The 21591-nt window shown below is 40.4% G+C and overlaps 1 protein-coding gene across 6 annotated transcripts in view; it reads left to right on the top strand.

Moving 5' to 3' along the window:
- Window positions 1–201: 201 nt before the first annotated feature.
- The window catches only part of ASPH (aspartate beta-hydroxylase), a 168427-nt gene continuing 147037 nt past the window's right edge, over window positions 202–21591 (top strand). For 3 of the 6 annotated variants that reach the window (XM_023750997.1, XM_023750994.1, XM_023750993.1), the window contains exon 1: window positions 206–554. In XM_023750997.1, the coding sequence (XP_023606765.1) occupies window positions 443–554 (112 nt within the window). In that variant the 5' untranslated portion in view covers window positions 206–442. Of the gene's footprint in view, window positions 555–21591 lie in introns of all 6 variants that reach the window. The other 3 variants (XM_023750998.1, XM_023750996.1, XM_023750999.1) reach the window with 2 other exon arrangements.

Raw genomic sequence — 21591 nt, 5'->3', positions numbered from 1 at the left:
GGCTCGCGCTCGCAGGCGGCTGCGTGGTGCCAGAACAGCCCCAAGTCTGCAGGGGGCGGGGAAGAGCAGCAGAGTTCCACCCCCTCCATGGAAGCTCTTGTGATAGGTCCGATATCCCGTCACTCATCCTCAGCCCCGCCCCTGTGCAGGGAGGAGGCGGAGCTAGGCCGGGAAGGGGCGTGGCCGAGCGGGCCGGTGAGCCGCGCTCTAGCCTCTGGAGGGAGTCGGAGGTTCGCCGCTGGAGAGGCCCGGGCGCGCGCACCCCGCACGAGGTCGAAAGCCCTCCTAGGTGCGGCGGGAGGTGCTGAGGGACCAGGGCTGCTACTGGAGCCGCGGTCCGTCCCCGCTGCCGCTCCCCCTGCCAGCAGCGCCCCCGCGCCCCCAGGTTGCCCTGCGCACCGAGGGAGTCCCACACCCCTCGCCTGCTCCAGCGGTGCGCGCGATGGCTCCGCGCAAGAATGCCAAGGGCGGCGGCGGCAACAGTAGCAGCAGCACTAGTGGCTCCAGCAGCAGCAGCGGAGGCGGCAGCAGCAGCAGCCCAGGGGCCCGGAGAGGTCAGAGGCGCTCGGGGCTGGGGGCTGGGGCCGGCCCTGGGGGTGCGATCCGGGCGGCGGGCGGTGCGGTCCCATCTCTCCGGGACCCACCGTGCGTCTCCTCCATATCCGAGTCGCTCCTGGTTGGCGCGAGCGGAGGCCGCGCTTGGTGGGCGGGCTGGAGGGGCCGGGGAAGCAGGGTCCGCGGCCTCGGGTGGGTCCTGCCCGGGAGCGCCTGTGGGCTGATCCCTCATTTGCAGGGTGCAGCCGACATGGAGGTTATTGATCGACTTTCTTGGCTTTCCTCGGGACTGAGAATGGGAGTAAGAGAAACAATTCGCCTTTGCCTTGCATATTTTGGGGAGTTTGGAAGTGAGCCAAAGTCAGAGAGAGTGAATGACTGCCAAATCAGCCGCTTTTAAGAGCAACTCAGAGGACACTCTATTGGGGGTGTGCAGTGTGTTTGGGGGAGTAATTTGAATCTTCTTGGAAATTATTTTAAATATTTTTGCCTTAATGTAGCTTTCTTAACATGCTTTTGAAGGGTTACAGAATATACCGTGGAATCCTGGGCGAGCTTCTCAATTATTTCCCATTGTCTTACAAAAAATCGATTGAATATTCACCTCCCTCCTGTGCTTACCTACCAAAGGGGGGGAGGGGACAGATGTTTTAAATCAGTTTCATCTCATATTTCAGTGGTTCTCTGTTTCTTTTATACTTCCTTTGACTCATAGGATATTGAAACTCCACTGCACACGTGTATTGAATGTGAGCTGTAAACTTTCTTTTTGGAAATGATCATTTCGAAATGACTTAGACGGTTTCCTGAGGTATACATGTAATATATTCATATTTATTAAGAAAATAAATCAGATAACCATGTCCCCACTTCAAAGAACTATTTGTGTATAGCACTTACCACTATCTGAAATTATCTTATTTATTTCCATGTGTATTGTCTTCCTGTCTCAATTGTGTCCTCTTGTTCATTTCTCTTCACAACTCCTAGCATGGTCCTGGCCCTTAATAGGTGCTCGATAAATATTTGATCAGTGAATGAATGCATTTACGTGGTGCAGTGAAAGTCATTGCACAAACTTACATTCTGAGAACTAGTATTTGTATTGTCAATGGAAAAAGACAGCTCGAGGTTCAAAGTGATCACATTAATTCACCTTTGACATAAGAAGTTTGTGTCCTTCTGTCCCTTGTCCTTAAATGCCAACCAGTGACTTAAACATGCTGAAGAGTAGATGAGTTGGCTCAGGTGGCTCTGGCTACTCTTCTTAAAGTTTCTAAATGAGAAGAGACATTGTGCCACCTAAGAACCAACAGAAAAAACTGGTGAACAAGACGTAGATGTTAATTGTTTTCAATAGCTGTTTACCAGGGAAGCACATCTTTGTTCCTTTTTTTTTTTAATCCTTTTCGATGGTGAGTAGAGAGGACTGATTGCACCTGAGCAAGTCACTTTATATGACTTTATATGACCTGCTATTGTTAAGAATTAGTATTGGGAAATGTGTTATGTTCCCACCCCCACTGAACTGAACCAATAACTGAACCAGTTTTAACAGGCAGGTAATACATTTAGGAAAGTTTATGACTTAACTGAATTTATTCTGACTTTCATATTTAGGCATTTTAGGGCAACCTCTGTCCATATTTGAAGATTTACAGCCTTTTAAGCATTTTGCACTTTGATTCCATAATTGTCATGAAACAAAGTATGTAAAAGCAAATATATTAAAACAAAGTACCAGTATTATGAAAAAACAAAACAAACTAGCACACAAACAAAACCCTCAAAGCATTTCAAGAGTTGGTATTGGAGTCTTCCATGTGACATAATGAATATTCTTTTTCTGCAGACATTTTTTTTCTCTCTCAGTAAATACTGAGTTCTGACTGTGTGCCAGGTAGAAGGCACTGGAGATGGAAATGAGGGTTCTCTCAGTTGTAAACAGTTACACTGCAGCGTGACAGTGTGGTTTTATTTATACTGTTTTCTTTTAGCAGGATATACCCAAAAGATAGACAACTTCTCTTTTGTTGCTCTGTGTTTTGGGTCATAGAAGTATAGACATTGATGCCCAAGCCATTCCCATTGGCTGGGAAAATCATTTTAGCGGTGGCATTACTGAGGCCCGTTCAGTTCCCTCTTCTAAGAGATGAAGAAATTAATGCCCAGAAAGGTTGGTTAGTTCATTAAAGGTGTGTAATTTTTGGAAGCCCAACTAGTTAATGGACATCTAAGACCAGAACTCAGGTTTTTTTGTTATTCATTTATTATACCACTTGCTTGAATTTTAGGTTATGTAATTTGTAAGATTTTATGGAAGTCTTGGAATTGAGGTAGATTCTTTTTTTAAGCTTCCTTCAGGAGCTCTCTATGGTACACTATGAATAGTTACTGAGGAAAAGTATGCTTTGTTTCACCAATTAAGTTTCCTGTGGCTAAAATTATGTTTGAAACAGTACATTTGAAAAATCTTTGTTTGAGATGTCCAAGGGCTCGAATAGTCAGTTATTTTTTAGGTGTTTTGCATTGAATCTGAAACTGATGATGACATTGGTCACATTCAACATTGTTATTGCTTAATTTTTGTATGAAAGTGTGTGGTGAAAAGGACCCAGTCTTTTGAAACATGTGTTTTAGGGAAAAGGTGATGATCTGGCCTTCTGTTTATCTTGGTGGTCATGTTGAAAAGTCGTGTTTGGAAACTGAAACCCTGGGGATTTATATAACACTTAGATTTCTAAAGCAAGCGCCTGCTTTTCATTTTACTCATTTTAAATTGAAAACTGCTAAAATGTCTAGTTTCCTATGGAGCTCAATCTTACCTGTTTCAGTTTTGCTGTCTATAATAGAAAAGAGACTTAAGTCAATTGGACTTGTATGGCCAGTTCGGGCCGGAGGGAACCTCCTTCAGATTTATTGATTTGAAAATCTTTCGTTAAGAAGAATCATGTCCTTTTGGGCTTAGTATTTTGTAGTACACCAACACTGGTATGTGTGATGTTTTTGTTTGTCTAGCTTTTCCCTTATGAGTGTCATTCAGTCTTTCCCTATAGCTTCTAACATGCTATAGGGGTGTAACATCTGTTTATTTTATCTAACAGTATCATGCTGTTCCACTGCCCATTACCAGTAGGTGTCACTGTAGGACACAATTTTCTCCTTCAATCTGAAGTTTAAGATTATGTAATACCAATTAGAGTGTGTGTGTGTGTGTGTGTGTGTGTTTTAAATTTAATCAGTCCTGTACATACTCAAAACTATCCATGGGTAACTACTTAAAAACTCTTAGCCACTGCTCTCAAAGTTTTCAACTGCAGATTTTGTAATTGAATAGTAAGAGTCTGTCCCTAGCAGCCTTATTTATTTAGACTTCTCTTACGTAAAATTAAATGCATTCCTACACTGTCTGTAAAATGTATACATTCATAGATTCATTTGATGCATATTAATCATTTAGAAATTGGCTTTCTTTCTACTTTCAGTATCTCTTAGATTGCTTAGCAAGTAACGAATGCGATACACTGCTGATCATATTCTGGCTTCCTTGAGTGAATAGGCCTGCGTGAAATTCCCCTTCTTTTGCCCACTGTCAGTCAGGGCCACTTGCTGAAACCTCGGTTAGTCATTCTAGGTTGAAAAGATAGGAAGGCCATAATTCTTCCACTGCAAGAACTGTGCACTATTTTGTGTTCAGTGGATCAGCATTTTGTCCACCCAGCCAGGTCATATGAAATCAAGTGCTAAAAAATGTCCTGAGGGAATTTTTGAACACATTTTTAAAAGACCAAACAAATTAATCTGTGTTGGGCTTAGGAAATAAAAGGAACGATCTATGTTTCAGTCTTGTTTTAAAATGACGTATCTCTGAGAGATTACTAGAAAATGAAAGGTTTTCCTTTTCCGCTGATTACCAGGAGAGTAACTTTGATTTCGAAGGCATATGTGGGCGGTCTTCCTTATTTTTAGTTGGTATGGGAGATTTAACCCCTGAGCTCCATGGTCTCAATAGAATAAATCCTTTTTTCTTTAGAAAGACAATGTAGTTTGGAAGAGAGTGTTGACCTGGATTCATGTTAAGAGCTGTGTGGTGAGTCATTAAAAAATCTCTAATCTCGGTCTCCTCAAACAGAAGAATTATTCTTTCCTTCCCTTTCAAAGTTATGATAGCCCTAATGTCAATTTTATATACCTTCCTATTTTTAGGTGTTTTCATTAAAGTATTTCTAATCTAAGAGTGAGTCCAAAACTGGCCATTCATGGCATGCTTGAAATTTTTTGATTATTGTAAAAAATCCTATTTTTGTTATATTCTGTAGTACCTGTGTTTTAAGTGGAATGGATGTTCTAGAGGTCGCTTTTTAGACTGTGGCTTTGGGTACCACATGACACATTTCTGTCCCCTTCTGGGGGTGTATAAGTATCCCATTTACCCACAACCTTCAAGTTGCTGATTTACCCTCTAATCCAGCGGTTCTCAACCTGTGGGTCGCCACCCCTTTGGTGGTCGAACGACCCTTTCACAGGGGTCGCCTAAGACCATCCTGCGTATCAGATATTTACATTACCATGCATAACAGTAGCAACATTACAGTTACAAAGTAGCAATGGAAATAATTTTATGGTTGGGTCATAACATGAGGAACTGTATTTAAAGGGCCAGAAGGTTGAGAACCACTGCATCCCTCCGAGGTCTGTGACATTATTTTATTTTACTAGAGCTCAGATGCAGTTCAATCTTTTGATGCTCTTCCAGCACACTGTTTTACAGTCATGAAAATACGCAACTTACTTCGTGTCTTGCATACTTCTGCTTCGCCCTGAGGGGTTTGACTTCATTCTGTACAAGATAACAAATTTTTAAAAACATTAACTTCCCTTCAATAAAACCTGTGTGTACACAGAACCCGTTTACAATATCCCCATATCTCTGGGGAAAGCTCAGCCATCTGTTGGGAGACGTGGGGTGCCCGGGCTCCCCATATGTCTCAGTTCCTGCTGCACAGCATCCACTCAGCACTGTACACATGGGTGTCATCTGTTGGGGACGCAAGACTGGGGTTTGGTCCTATGGTTCTGGCCAGTTCTGTTAGAGAACTAGAGATTAGTATTCATTTCTTCCTTCTCTTCTTCGGACTGCATGCTCTGGAGCCCAGTGCCTTCACCTTTTAACTTTTTTCTCTGCCGGTAGTGCTGGGAGTCAAGATGGTGTTTTCTTATTAGTCATTATTATTTTTAAATTTTTGCTTACTTTATTTTCCTTAAATGAGAGTGCTTCAGGCATGGGGTCTGCCTTTGATATTGTTTTTCAGGGATGTAGCTTAGTTACCTTTGGCTGATACGGTTATCTTTTAATGGCAAATCACTTAAAGGTAAGTTCTGATCAGATTGATGACGCCCGAGGACAAATTTGCTATAGATAATCTGTTTGACTCAAAGGAAATGTTGAGCTCACTTGGTGAATAAATCTTTTAAAAAATAGGTGCATGAGATCTTTTGAAAGATCTGGGCTGTTCCTTGGCCCCCCGTGAGTTCCAGATGACTTGCCTGGCCATTCTGGCTGCAGTATGACTGTCATCATCTGTCATGGATGCTCTCTGTGCTCTGATTTAGGGTCGATGAATTAAGTGGGGCCAGGGATAGTGGAGGAGGGTGTTCTGTTGGAGCAGAGTGGAAGCCACTGTTGCTGGACTTGGAGAAATGCCAGCATTTCTCTCCCTCCTATTTGCCTACAGATTTAACCCAGTGACTCATTGCTGTATGGAAACTAGCAAGCATCAGTCTTAATTTTAAAGTGAGAGAATATTGTTTGAGAAAATAATTATTCCATAACCAGTATTGTACAACTGCCTTTTCTCAGCTATAATAATAAAAGCGTAATATGCTAATTAGATTGGACAGCCGAACGACCTTCCAGATGAAGCCGGGGATGCAAGGGCTGAGCCCCTTGCACAAATTTTGTGCATCAGGCCTCTAGCATTGTATATAAGTTTGGCAGCCTTTTCTGCCACTCCATATGCAGACTCACTGCTGTTTTGTGTTCTGTCCTGTCTCTAACTTCTGTTTCTTGTTTATTATGCTGCCAGTATACACCATTTTCCTCCTATCTCTCACACCCTGTTTTAAATGTCAATTTTCCTGAAATGGTATACTGGAAAGCCTTTTTGGTCTTAAATTCACATGTAAATTTTATTTGGGAGCAGTTAATTTTTTTCCCTTACATGACAATAAAAATCTGTGTTGTAAATGTTTGGGTTTTTTGGGTTTTTTTGAAAGAATACCTACCATCAATTTCATTTTTCCATTCTTTGAATTAAATCAGCTTGAATAGGATATTTGTCATTTACTGAGTTTTATAGATTATTTCATGCTATTTGGCAGTGAGTCATCTCTCAGACTTCTAGAATGCAAATATTTCTGTATGCTTCTTTTTAAAACTCTATTTGAAATATTACATACTAGTACTTATGACCTAGAAATAGATATAAAGGAATGCATATCTACCACACAGGTGAAGAAATAAAATGTTACCAATTCTTGGTTTCTTCTCTCCTGCGTTATCCCTTCCCAACCACTCTTACACATTTTGTGGTAATCATTCTCATGCACTTCTGTATAATATACAGAAACACAAATAATGTTATGTAATGTTATGCTGCATATTATCCATTTCCTATTCATTCATGTAAAATCTACCCATCATTAAAGCAATACATGTGAAAACTGCTTAGGAAGGATTCCTGTATGTAGAAATATTGTAGAAATATGTATACTTGTTTAGCACATGTCGACAGTTTTGTGAATAGGCTCACGCTTGGCATACTAGTTTGATTCCACTTGTTTGAATTTTACCAAACTCTGGCTCCCCATTTTCTTACGCGAACATGTAGTTCTCCATTGTAGGAATATCCCACTGTTTGTTTAGCCATCCTGTTGTCAGAGACCACTTGGCTTATTTAGGGGTTTTTTTTAACTGCTGCCCTGGACACTCTTGTACCTGTCCATCTCCTGTGGTGTTTCTAGAACATAATTCAGGATTGGAATTGATGGGTCACAGCAAATACACATACTAGACATTGCTTTTTTTTTTTTTTTAACCCCACAGTGGTTATATCACTTTTCAGTCCCGCCTACAATGAACAGAGCTCCCTTTGTGCTGCCACAAGGTTACCAGCACTTGGTAGTGAGGTTTACTGTTTGCCAGGTTAGTGGGTGTGAAGCAGTACGGTGTGGTTTAAACTTGCATTTTCCTGATCACCTTTGAGCTTACTCGTGGGAAGAGCCATTCCTGTTTCCTTTTCTGTGAATTGCCTCTTCATCTATTTTGCCTATTTTTCTGTTTCTTTTTATGTTTTTAGTTTTGATTTGTAGAATTTCTTTTTATATCCTGAACCTTTTGAGTATTTGTGTGGTAAAGGCTTTCTCTCTGTCTGATTATTCACATATTCATATTCTGAGGTATATTTTACTGAACAAGAATTTTTAGATTTTTAATATATAAATATATTTTACACTCCCACCAACAGTGTGTGGTAAGTTGTTTTTACATCTCTACCAACATTTGGTGTTGTCAGTGTTCTTAATTTTAGTCAGTCTGGTATGTGTTTTGTGGCTTCTCATTGTAATTTAAAATTATGTGACTAATGATGGCATGTACTTTTTCTTGTTGGCCATTTACACTATCTTCCTTTGTGAATTTCTGTTTAGTTCTTCTAACCATCTTTATTGCTTTTTTGGCTTTTGATATTAAACTATAATTTTTATGTATTCTGGATAGAAGTTCTTTTCAGACAGGCATGGCAACTATGTCTCCCACTAACCTTTTCATTTTCTTAATAGTATCTTTTGAAGTGCAGATATCTTTATTTTATTTTTTAAAATATGTTTTTATTGCTTTTTAGAGAGAGGGGAAGAGAGGGAGAGAGAGAGAAACAAACATCCATCTGCTGCCTCCTGCGCACTCCTTACTGAGGATCGAGCCCACAACCCGGGCATGCGCCCACAACCTGAGCATGCGCCCACTGGCAATCAAACTGGTGATTTCTTGGTACATGGGAAGACTCAACCATTGAGCCACACTGGCTGGGCAAAGTGCAGATTTTTTTTAATGTTGATGTTTATTTTATTTTAGTTATGCTTTTTGCTTTTTGTGTCTTGTCTTGGAAGCTTTTTTCCTGTTCCCAACTTACAAAGCTATTTTATATTTTCTTCTAGAAATTTTATAGTTTTAATTTTTATGTTTAGATCTATGATCCATCTCATCATTGGAATGCTTTCAGTACTGTTGTCAAAGAGCAAACATATACAAGTCTTATGATGTTTATTTCTGGCTTTCTGTTCTGTTTTGTTGTTGTTGTTGTTTGTTTGTTTGTTTTTTTTGGGGGGGGATTATCTATTTGTCCTTATGTCTTTACCACATATTCTTGATTACTGTAGCTATATAGTAAGTTTTAAATTCAGGTAGTATAAATCTCCCAACTTTGTCTTTTAAGATAGCTCTGGATATTCTAGGTCCTTTGTATACTTATATATATTTTAGAATCAGCTTGTCAGTATCTACTAATGATTAAAGTATGCTAGGGTTTATGATTAGAGTTCATTGAATGTATAGACCAAATTTGGGTCTAATCCATGGCAGTGGTATAGCTCTTTAATTAGGTCTTTTCTTTCTTTCCACCTTGTTTTGTAGTTTTTGGTGTTAAGATCTTACACATTTTTTGTTAAATATTTTTCTAAAATATACTTTTTGAAGCTATTGTATGTGACATTTAAAACATTTATTTCCCTATTATTTTCTGCTGGTATTTGCACATAAAACCCATACTTGTACCTTATATCATATGACCTTGCATAATCCATATATTAGTATTAATTCTAGTAGTTAAAAAAAAAGATTCCTTGGGATTTTCCAAGTAAATATCATTGTCACCTATGAATAAAGACAGTCTTACTTTATTTCCAATCTGTGTACCTTTCATTTCTTTTCTTGCCTTATTGTGCTACCTAGCACCTCTAGTACAATGTTGAATAGAAATGGTGAGAGTAGATGTTCTTGCTTTGTTCCTGATTTTAGTGACAAAGTGTTTGTTATTTTATCACTAAATGTAATATGAAACTCTAGGTGTTTTATGAGTGCTTCTTATTGAATTGGGGGAATTCCTTTGTATTTCTAGGAATTCCTTTGAAAATTTTTTCAAATGTTTTTTTCTCTAATCAATATGACCATGTGGCTTTTCATCTTTATGTTGTTAGTAAAATGTTATGATTATTGATGCTTTGAATGTTAAATCGGCTTGCATTCCTGAAATAAGCTTCACTTGGTCATGGTGAACTATTTTTTATATAGTGCTTCATTTGCTAATATTTTCCCCATAGTTTTGCATCTGTGTTCATGAGGGATGTGGGTCCATAATTTCCTTCCCCTCCTTCCTTTCTCTTCCTCCCTTCTTCCCTCGCTCTCCTTCTCTGTACTAGGAATTGTGATTAGTACTCAGTTTTCTCTGCATGTGTAGATTATAATTTATAATAGCAGACCTTCTAATTTAAAACCACTCTTACATTTCTGGGAAAAATCCAACCATGTGATATTACAAATTTCTCAATATTATTGAATTAGTTGTGTTAATATATTCATAAGTAAAATTGACCTGTAATTTTCTTTGCTGGTTTTGTTATCAAGGTTATTTTAGCCACCTACATGAATTTACTAAGATTTTCTCTTTTTCTGTTTTTTTTTGGGGTAGGATTAGTTATTTGTCAGAACTCATCCGAACCTTTTTGTCATTTACCTGCCATTAAAGAGAACAGAGGGTCGGGAGGAGGGGAAGCTGCCTTATGATTTAAATGTTATATGGCCATTTAAGTTTTCTGTTTCTTCTTGAGTCAGGTTGGCTAAGTTACACTTTTTCTTCTGAGGCACCTTACATTTATTAAAAATGTATCATTTGTTTCTGTTTGTATAGTGTTAGCTGTTCCTCTTGTAAACAGAAAATAACTATTGTATGCCTGCTATTACCTTGCAATAAAATCAAATCATTTTAAACATCATTAAATATTAAGCTTCTTACTTCGTAGCTAGTCTTTAGACACAAAGGTTTTCAGAGTTTATCAAAGTGAAAAGTCTTTATAAAAGAGATGGAACATTCTAATATCTGTGAGGATGTAAGCCATTTAATACCGGTAGTTGGGTTGGATTGACTTGGTTTGGTGCCCACTTTCTTCCTTAAGTGGTTATGATTGGCACTGGGTACAATATACTTCGTTGAAAGTTGAACTTACTCTTCATGAATAAAACACAAGGCTTATTTTCTGGAACTTTCAGATTTACTTGATTATTTTATGGGTTTTAGCTACTCAGTCTTTGTAGATATCATCAGTAAATAAATACACCTGGAGGCCTAGGGTGCCTGACAGATCTAAGGCACAGTTACTGACGGGCTCTGGCCCATGTGACAGGTACTAGTAGATTTAAGTGCCAAACATAGCCCAGAGTTTCAATTAGCCTTTTGCTCTGTAAGGTTATAAAGGTAGGAATTTTTAAGATGAGATTAATGTATATGAAGGTGCAAAGCTGATAAGCAGCATGTATTTATTTTATTTTTCTAGAGGTAGGGCATTGTTTGTGTTATTAGGTCCCCAAGCCAATTTGTAGAATTCTATTGTGATCAGTAAGATGACAAGAAGAATAGAGTAAGATTGAGTAAGCTAGAGCACAATTCACTAGCTTAATTTAAGTAAGTGCTAATTTGGAATAAGCTTAAACTAACACATTCAAGACCTTCCCCCTCGGCTGGTCCCTCAACAAAGCCCTGCAGTCTCTCTTTGTTCTTAGTTTATGTTTACCCATGTTTTCACCACTAACTATTTAAATCTTCAACTCCTTGAGCTCAATGCCTTACTACTTCTCATTCAGTTTTGACCTATGACTTCTTCCTATTGTGAGGAGAAATCAGAGAACTTCGTTCAAGAGTTGTTCATCTCTTGTGTGATGGATGGGGGCTGGCGGGTGAGTTGAATGACACTGGGAGATAACTGACATGAGGCTGATTACCCCCCCCTAGTGGGGAGATAGGGTCTACGACATAGAGTGGGGGCTAAAGCAGTGGAGAATCTTAGAGAAATTGCTCTGATTTGGATGTGAAACATTCAACACTGAGCTGGTGAGGTGTATCTTTCATGTGTGGTTTAGTAAAGCCCCTTTTCTTTCTTTAGCCCAGTAGGGAGGTGAGTGGAGATGAGCCAGTAAGTACCACAGTTAGACTTGAACATTTTGACATTCACAGCTATTGTGGACTGTTGGGTCTCCACCTACATAAGAGAAAAACATAGGCTGGAAAATCAATCCTGGGCCTCTCTGGGGGTTATCCTAAGTGCACATCACTTTCTCATGGACGGGGAACCCTCACCTTTTCCCCGAAAACTCTTCTCCACCCCCTCACATCCCTTTCTTTAGTCTTTCTCATTTAATCTAAAACAAAACAAAAAGTACCAAAACCTCTTCCTACTGTGCCTACTCTACCCAGCCAGATATTACAAATGATTAATACAGGCTTATTTTCTTTACTCCTTTACTTCAGGTCTTTCTGGCCAGAATCAACAGACTACGCCAATCCCAGATCCACTGGGCTCTTCTTGTTTCTTTACGTTGTCTGCTCCCTAAAGGATAGTCTTCCCAGGATTCTTTGCTTGCCTTGGTCTGATCCCATGCTCACCCTCTTCACAGCTATCTATTGATGGCCATCAATTCTAAAGCGCTCCTGAGCTGTAGACTTAATAACAATAATGACAGAGGAAAAATACAGCTACCACTTATCGAGTCCTAGCTATGTCAGACATTGTGTACTTCTTTATATTTTTGCATTTAATTATCATAGTAATTCTCTAAATTCTCTTTTTGTAGATGAAGAAATAGAAGTTCAATTAGTCAAAGCTCATGGATTTAGAAAAATTCAGAACAGAGTTTAGATCCCAGTTTTGACTGTAAAGATACTTTACTTGAACATTTTTAGATTCTCATTTGTTGCTTAGATTACTCATAACTGGTCTTGTTCATCTTTCTGTCGATTACTCATAACTGGACCTGTGTCATCCTTCTGTCATACTATCTTTATAAAGTAGAAATCAGATCATGTTCACTTCCTTATTTGAAAACCTCAAGTAGTTAGTTCCCAAGTACTCAAGATAGACTTTAAATTCCTCAGCATGATCTAGGCGGCCCTTCATCATCTTGCTCCTTTTATCATCTCTAGCCATTCTCTGCCTCACCCTCTTTTTATTTATACTAGAGGCCTGGTGCACGAAATTCGCGCACTTGGGGGAGAGGGGTCCCTCAGCCTGGATAGCGAGAGGGTGCAGGCCAGGCCAAGGGACCCCACAATCAGGGCCAGGGAGGGACGCGGGAGGTTGGCCAGCTGGAGAGGGACCGCGGGAGGGCTCCAGGGCATGTCTGGCCCGTCTTGCTCAGTCCTGATCGGCTAGATTCCAGCAGCAAGCTAACCTACCGGTTGGAGCGTCTGCCCCCTGGTGGTCAATGGATGTCATAACGATTGGTTGATCAGTGGACTGTCTGCCCCCTCGTGGTCAGTGCACATCATAGCAAGCGATTGAGGGACCTTAGCATATCATTAGCATATTACACTTTGATTGGTTGAATGGCCGACCTGATGACCGGACACTTAGCATATTAGGCTTTTATTATGTAGGATTAATTGAACCATATTAAATCAAACTCTGTATTCTCTGTATTTGCACATGCTGTTTCTTCTGGGACGGCTTCTCACTTTCCCTTTCCCCATGTATCCTTCAAGATTTAGCTCCTTCATCAGCTCTTCCCACCTTTCCCTTCATCATCTTCCCATAGACTGAGTTTCCCACTGTGGGCTTCTAAAGCGCCCTCTGCACATCACTATTTTAGCATCCTTGTTCATTTACTGGTTCCTTTAGCACATGAAAGTGTGACCCAGTCACTGTATTAGACAACAAAATATCATCAGACTGAATCAGGGTTTGGACAGCTACTCCTTATGTTTGATTTAGTAAACACCATGTGCTTATATGATTGTCTGGACTTAGTAGGTACTCAATAAATGTTGGAATGAACAAATACAGGTAAAAAGTCTTGCCTGTATCTGTAGTACGCTAAAAGGGCACAGAGGGTAGGAGCTGTGTTTTTGTGTCTTCTGCACTGCCTTGAATGTAATAAGTGCTCAAGAAGTATGTGTCGTATGGTGGATTTTTAGGTTTATAGTATGGGCAAGAACACAGATCAGAAAGTCCTACTGGTAAGTGTTGGAGCTAAGGAAATAAATCATAGAATTATTAGGAATGTGAATACTTCGTTGATGTGCAGAATTAGCCCTTTAATAGGTACCATGCCAGTAGGTTGAGATAGTAGCTTTTGGAGTTATACCTGTAGGAAGCTATTCTGAAGCCTTGAGGCTCATGCATAGCTAGTTTATTCTGATTGGGAAGAAAGTTGGGCAGAAACAGACATTTTATTCTGCATTTTGTGAAATTGGAAAAGCTCTGTTTCCTTTGCTAGATTTGATTTTCCTCTTTATTTTTAAATATGACTCAAAGATATGCTAAATTTGTTCATGTGAATATGGTGATACTACTACTTTTTTTTTCCTTTTTTTGGATTTGGCTTTACAATTCCTTTGTAAAAACGATGAGTATTTCCTTTTTAACTTATGATTAAGATTTTCCAAGTTTGATTGAAAAATATAAAACTGTGAACAGTGCTAGCATTTATTAAGAAGAGTTTGGAGCAGATTGTACCTTAGAATGCTGTATCTTTAAAATACAAGATTATAATTCTTCCCAAATGATTATTTTCATCCATATTGTCCTATATACTCTCTTACCTTAACATAACCAAAATGAAACTTTTTTTTATTTTAATTAATTCAATTTTAATTTGTTTTTCTCCCCCATTGCAAAGGAAGTGGCCTCCCTGTTCATTGCTGTAGCACAGGGTTAGGATTTCGAGAGTATATGTTGAATGAATGAATATTCAGGCATGTGGAAAAAACTAGGAAGCCATTGAAAATTTACCACTTTGTGTTTCATTACTAGCAAACACTGTGTTTTGCTGATCTGACTTATATGTTGACAAGAAATGTTCTGTTTAGGGCAGGGGTCCTCAAACTACGGCCCGCGGGCCACATGGAAATACAAATATTGTATTTGTTCCCGTTTTGTTTTTTTTACTTCAAAATAAGATATGTGCAGTGTGCATAGGAATTTGTTCATAGTTTTTTTTTAAACTATAGTCTGGCCCTCCAACGGTCTGAGGGACAGTGAACTGGCCCCCTGTTTAAAAAGTTTGAGGACCCCTGGTTTAGGGTGATACTTTTATCCAGGATGGTATTAAAAATGTTTAACCACGGATAGGGGAGAGGCGCTGCCTGGTCAGAAGGAAAACACCTGTAGCACACACCTGTGCTTGCTGCCTGAACTTGGGCTTCTCTGTAACTTGCATGAAGCTGTGCAATCAGCTTTTTGGCAAGTCAGACTTTTTTGGGTCATGCTCCTAGGAACCTTCAGCAGCGGACTAGGTTACTCCAGAACATAGCCGAGAGACCAGCATTTGAAACTGTCCATGCAGGACAGTGTGCTGCTTGGTGACTTATTCTGGATGACATCGTTGGGGGAAAGAGGAGTGCATTCACTGAGGTTGGAGCTGAGGGAGGGGTTATGGAGGGTGTTCAGAACAAACGGAGTCAGTGAGATAGGGTTAGGGGACATCTCTGAGCATGTGGTGACAATGACCATCACTTTGGTTTTGAACTGGGTTGGGGTTGGGAGGAAAAGGACGCAGAGTTGGGGTGTGTGATGAATTGATGCTGCTGATGAGGTACTACCTGTACCTCTCCTGGCCATTCCTGTCCTCATCCAGAACCAGCCCCACCTCACTGCTGTGTAGTGTGGTTTGGTTTCCAAAATTCTCCAAGTATGTTAGATTTGCTCTACCATTTAGGTGGGCCAAAAAAAAAGTATATGTATATTTTAGACTTTTGTGGGAGCACCATGTAAATGTCCAGGTAGGTTAATGAGGGTTTACTATATTCAGCCCCCCCCTCCCCGCTCCACCCAGTGGGAAGGGAGGACAGCACTAAAGTGTAGTACCAGCCTCTGGGAAAGTCGCTGTCCTGTGGCTGCAGGCCGGTGAGTGTTTGCTGAATGAGGGAGGTGTGCAGGATCAAGGAGTGGGGAGACATAGAGGAACTGAGGATGAGCTGAGGCTTTCCAAGACTCTCAAAACTACAAGCCCAACTAAAACTTTCTAGGGCAGGGGTGGGCAAACTTTTTGACTCGAGGGCCACAATGGGTTCTTAAACTGGACCGGAGGGCCGGAACAAAAGCATGGATGGAGTGTTTGTGTGAACTAATATAAATTCAAAGTAAACATCATTACATAAAAGGGTACGGTCTTTTTTTTTTTTTTTTTTTAGTTTTATTCATTTCAAACGGCCGGATCCGGCCTGCGGGCCGTAGTTTGCCCACGGCTGTTCTAGGGGGTTAATCTTTGGGGAAGCATGAAAGTTAGAAGAGGTGGCAAAGACACTTGAGGGACAAATGGCCCATTTTGATTAAAGGAAAGATAGACTCAGAGCAACTGTAAACCGATGTCTCATTTCAATACTAGGCAAATTCTAGAATTAAAAATTATTTTTAAGTACTTAGAAAAGAAAGCCATGAGCACTAGGAGACACTACAGGTTTACTAAATGCAGGTGTCTTTAAAAAACAAAAACTCATTATGTGTTTAGAGAAGATTTCTAGACTAAGTGATCAGGATCCAACCTTGTAATTTTTCCTTACTTCAGGCTATTTAGAAACCATCTCTGAAAATCCCCCTGTGCCTCAGACAGTAAAACATTGATCACGTGATCTGGTTTGAGTCACAGTTGAATGCCCAACTGTACCCATAGCAAGCTCGCTTAGTGATGTGAGGTTGACTGCAGGAGGGACTTGCCCAGTTAATGCTTAAGTTTGTGTGTGGCACAAAGCTCCAAGGGAAAATAGTGCCAGGAGGGAAAGACCACACTATGCAAAAGGATGCCTGGCTGAGAAGGCGGACTTTAACTTGGCTAGCACTTTGCAAAAGGAACTCATTTTTGCAAAGAGGATGCTGGGAGAGGCTTGAAGTAGTAGATGTTTTTTCAGAAGGCCTAGTATTTTGTTTGGTTTGGTTTTTTAATTGCTGGCGGTCTCAGAGGGAGTTGCCTGCATGATGTGGCTGCGGAAGAATCTGCAGTGTTAGTGCTGTTGGTGGCCAGAGCAGGGGAGGTGGAAATCCCTCTCTTTGTCAGTGGAGCTGCATCTGGAATTGTGGTCTCAGGTGTGGGGGCCTGCGTGTTAGGATGTCAGAGGTGGAGACTGCTCAGAGTGAATGAGCTTTTGGATGAGGCCCTGGGGTTGTGGGTGTGTTAATGTGAGGGAGTCATGCAAACCCTGGGGGGATGGCTGGCCTGGACTGGGAAGTCCCCCTAGGGGACATTACCTTCTCCACGTGTTTGAGTGGCTTCCTGTGGTAGAGGAGTTAGGTTTATTCTCCCAGGTAAATTTGAGGTGAAAATCAGGGCATCCCTTGAGCACAACTTGCATGAAGGAGATATCAAGTGCCGATAGTTTTCCACTTGGTTTCTAATAAGTTTGAGACCAGAGGCTGAATTGGTGTTCTTTTCATTACTGCTGGGTTTAGGACTTGATTCTTGACTTCTATTATCTTCTTTTTAAAAGCCAGTTGAATTTTGTTTTTATTTTTATAGTTTTCCAATATTTTGTTTTGAAACTTTCAGACTTACATAATAGCAAGAAGATTTGTCCATTGAAAGACTTGTGTGTACTGTTCACTGGCTTTACTAGCTATTTGCCACCTGTGCACTCTATGTGGGTGTATCTCTCTCTCTCTCTCTCTCTCTCTCTCTCTCTCTCTCTCTCTCTCCCTCTCTCTCTGTCTCTCTCTCTCTCTGGAACTCCTTAAAAGTAAGTTATAGTCCTCATGACAGTTTAGCTCACTTAACTACTTTTCCTTGTAAACTCATAAGGACAAGGACATTCTCCTACATAACCACAATTGAGTTCTGAAACCCAAGAAATCTCACACTGGTATTATCGAGATGCAGTTCGTGTTCAGGTTTCTTTGATTGTCCCTAGAAGCATCCTTAAAACTTGAAGCTTAAAAAAAAATTTTTTTGTTATTACTTATCCAGAATTCAATCAGGAATTAAACTGGGAGCTTTTACTATTTTAGATTCTTGGCCCTTACCCACTAGAGCAAGGGTGGGGAACCTTTTTTCTGCCAAGGGCCAGTTGGATATTTATAACATAATTCACAGGCCATACAACATTATCAGCTTAAACATTAGCCTGCTATGTTTGGTCAAACGTTTAATTAAGTCACCCCTACTGACTTGGTAGGGCCAGACCAAATGATTTCTTGGGGCCTTATATGGCCCGTGGGCCGGATGTTCCCCACCCCTGCACTAGAGTATCTGATTCTTTAGAATGAGCCTGGAAATCTGTATTTTTCCATTTTAATTTGAAAAAATTCAAATCTTCAAGACAGTTACAGGAAGATTATTTAGATTCACAAGTTGTTAATATTTTGATGTCTTAGCCTTCTATTTGTCTCTCTACACTCTTCATTCTCTCTCTCTCACACACACCATTTTATTTATTTATTCATTTTTCTGCTGAATCATTAGAAAGTTAAATCATGATACTTTTACCCTTGAATTCTTCAGCATGTTTTTCCTAAGAACCAGGGTATGCTCCAACATAACCTCATGTAATTGTTATGCTCAGGAAATTTGATACTGCTACAGTGCTGTTACCTAATATCAAGTTCACATTCAAATTTCCCTAATTTATTCTAATGTCTTTTAAACTGACCCTCCAACCCACCTTTGAATTTTTGATGTCTCTTACAATAAGGATTTTTTTTAAAATTAGGTTTTTTTACTCCCACAAAGTCTCACAGGTAAACTATATGTCTTTTCTCTAAAATATGCATGTTGCTTTTTGTGTTTTTTCTAAAGATTTTATGAGCTAAATACAATGGGGCCTTGACTTACGATTGTCCCCACTAACGAGTTTTTCGAGATACGAGCCGATTTTTTGCTTTGAGTTGTGAGCTAAAATTCGGGTTACGAGCCAGCTTCAGATACCCCACCGCTAGTTGGCGCAGCGAACGTCACAGTGAACGCCACAACATCAGCCCAGCATCATGTGTCTCACTCGTTCACTTTTGATTTGACATATGAGTAATTTGAGTTACAAGCTCCGTCATGGAACGAATTAAACTCGTAAGTCAAGGCCCCACTGTAGGGTGAAAATCATAGTAAAAAGAAGTTTTTTTATTATCATTACAACAGTCTAGTAATTTAAACTTGTGAGTCATGAAAAGTTGGGGGAAAGCATATAAATAAAAACACAAGTAAACTGCATCCTGAAAGAAGTCAAGGATTCAAGTGTTGGCAGGACTGTTGGGTGGCAGAGGAATTATATTTCATCCAGTTGAATTTGAGGGGAACATAACTGCTTAGAACATTTTTGTGAGTTATCAGAGCTAATGAAAATATTTCTTAAACTGGGTTTCCCTCTTGGTTTTCCTCTCTGTGATACCTACACTAACCCACATTTAGTTGACACACTGGCCTTTGATTTTTCGACCTTCCTTTTCAATGGCCCAGGGTTTCAGACAGTAACAGGCTTCTGCTGATGATAGTGCATCACAGATCCATCGACTTTGTGTCACTGCTGAAATAGATGTCACGTCTCAGCATAGGAAGCATAGAAACCCTGTTAAGGTTAAAGTAACATTTTCCAATTTGGTTATATATTAAAATATATATGTAATTAACATATAGACATCATCAAAATAAAAAACTTGTACCCATCAAAAGATGCTTTAAGAAAATGAATAGGGAAGGCATAACCTGGGAGGAAATTTCTAACACGTGTATCTGTTAAAGGACAGGTCTCTAGGGAATACAAAGACCTCCTACAATTGAATTTAAAAGAGCAATTAAAAAGTAGGTAAATGTGCAAAAGATTTAAATAGACAATTCAAAAAGAAGATAAATGAATGGTCAATAAGCACTTGAAAAAAGTACCCACACATCTGTCCTCAGAGGAATGCAAATTAAACCACAGTGAGCTACGACTGCATACTTACCAGAGTGGCTAAAATTAAAAAGATTGACACCACCAAATGTTGACAAGATCATAGAACAAAAGAACTCTCAGACATTCTTGGTGGGTATGTAAAACGGTAGAACCACTTTGGGAAAAGGTCTGGCAGTTTCTTATAACATGAAGTATACATTTGCCCTGTGCCCTAGCAATTTCATGCCTAGGGATTTCCCCAAGGGAAATGCAAGCACATTATTCCTAATATGCCTGCACTACTCTTGTGCAAGAAGATTCCTAGCAGCTTTATTTGCAATGGTCTAAAATGGGAAGGAGTCCAGGTTTCTACTAATAGGAAAATGAATACATTCTGATGTACTCTGGTATATTCCTACAATGGAATACTACACAGCAACAGAAAAGAATGCACTACTACTATACAGTACCTGGCTCCCAGGAGCATAAAACTGAGGGAGAGAAGTCTCACACAAACAAGCACCTATTATGTGATGCCCTTCTTATGAAATTTCAAGAACAGGCAGAACTGACCTACAGTGAAAAAAAGGCCGAACAGTGGAGCTGCCTCCGGGTTGGGGCTGGTGTGGAATGTGACTGGGAAGGGCCATGCGAGAACTTGGGGGTGTTAGTACGCTATGTCCTACTAGGAATTTGGGTTTCATGGTATATATTTTTGTCAAAACTTAGGGAATGTGCCCTGAAAAGTAGAGCATTTCATTTTATGTAAATTTTACATGAAAACTGATAAGGAAAAATTGAACTGTAGTTTATGATATAGAAGCTGAAGTATTTAGGGGAAGTGAACCAATGTCCACGATATATTTTGAAATGCATTATACATATAAAATGGATTAAATGGATGGATAGAGAAGAATGAATAGATAGGCCATATGCGTTACAATTAAATGTTAATGGTAGAATGTAAGTGATAAGTATACGGGTATTCTCTATAAAATTCTTTCAGCTTTGTTGTGTGTTTGGAAATTTTTATCATAAAGTATTGGAAAAATACTCATTGTTTGAATCATATGAAATAGCCATTTTTGTTGGCCAAAATGGTCAAATACTGATAATTTTCTATGGTCCACTCACATTCCGTAGCTGTTTTATTGAGCAGCCTGTAGCTGACAGGGTCTTAGCATGGAGCTGCATTTTCCTCCAGTCATTGCGCTTCATTGGACTAGAGCAGTCTGTGGGTGGCAGAGACTCTTGACCCTTGACCATCTTTGTGGCAGATTCCTTAACATCCTAGTCACTCTCCATTCCTAAAAGTCTGTCCAGTTTAACTCTGGTCTCATTGTCATTGCAGGACCTTTGTCTCCCAGCCAGGCAGGAGGCCTGAGGTGGGGAAGGGCAGTTGTGCTCCTGCTCAGGGTCTGCTTGGGACGGTGTCCGCCTGGCCTCTTCTAGGCTCTAGCTTGTCAAGAGTGCTGGCAGGGAGACAGGGGATGGGGGGGGAGGGGAGAGGGGGAGGGAACTGCTTTTGTCACCTCACAGGCCCCTGTCAGAATCTCCTCTGCTGGTGGATAACTGTTCATGGTTGCCACCAAGTGACAGGCACCCAGATGCTTCCTCTGAGTTCTCTGGAGGCCTGACAAGGACCGTCCCCAGGGCTTACCACTCCTTCCAGCCCTCCTGGGCATCTACTCCTGGTGGGTACCCCACCTTCTCTTGCTCCTGGGAGCCCCTTGCCTGACAGTCAACCCTTTTGAGTGAGATGCTGACAGGAGGGTGCAAACCCGAGCACTCTGTCCATGGGAAGCTGACATCCCGCCAGGAGTGCATGCCGCTTGGTAGCTGGGCCCTCTCATTGCGGCCATCGCTCCCCTGTTCTCTTAGCTCCTGCTCTGAGCCAGCATGGCTGACCTTCAGTCTTCAG

Source organism: Myotis lucifugus, unplaced genomic scaffold, assembly GCF_000147115.1.
Source record: "Myotis lucifugus unplaced genomic scaffold, Myoluc2.0 scaffold_17, whole genome shotgun sequence".
Taxonomy (NCBI): Eukaryota; Metazoa; Chordata; class Mammalia; order Chiroptera; family Vespertilionidae; genus Myotis; species Myotis lucifugus.
Note: the sequence above shows the minus strand (reverse complement) of the source record. Positions and strands in the feature narration are given on the sequence as shown.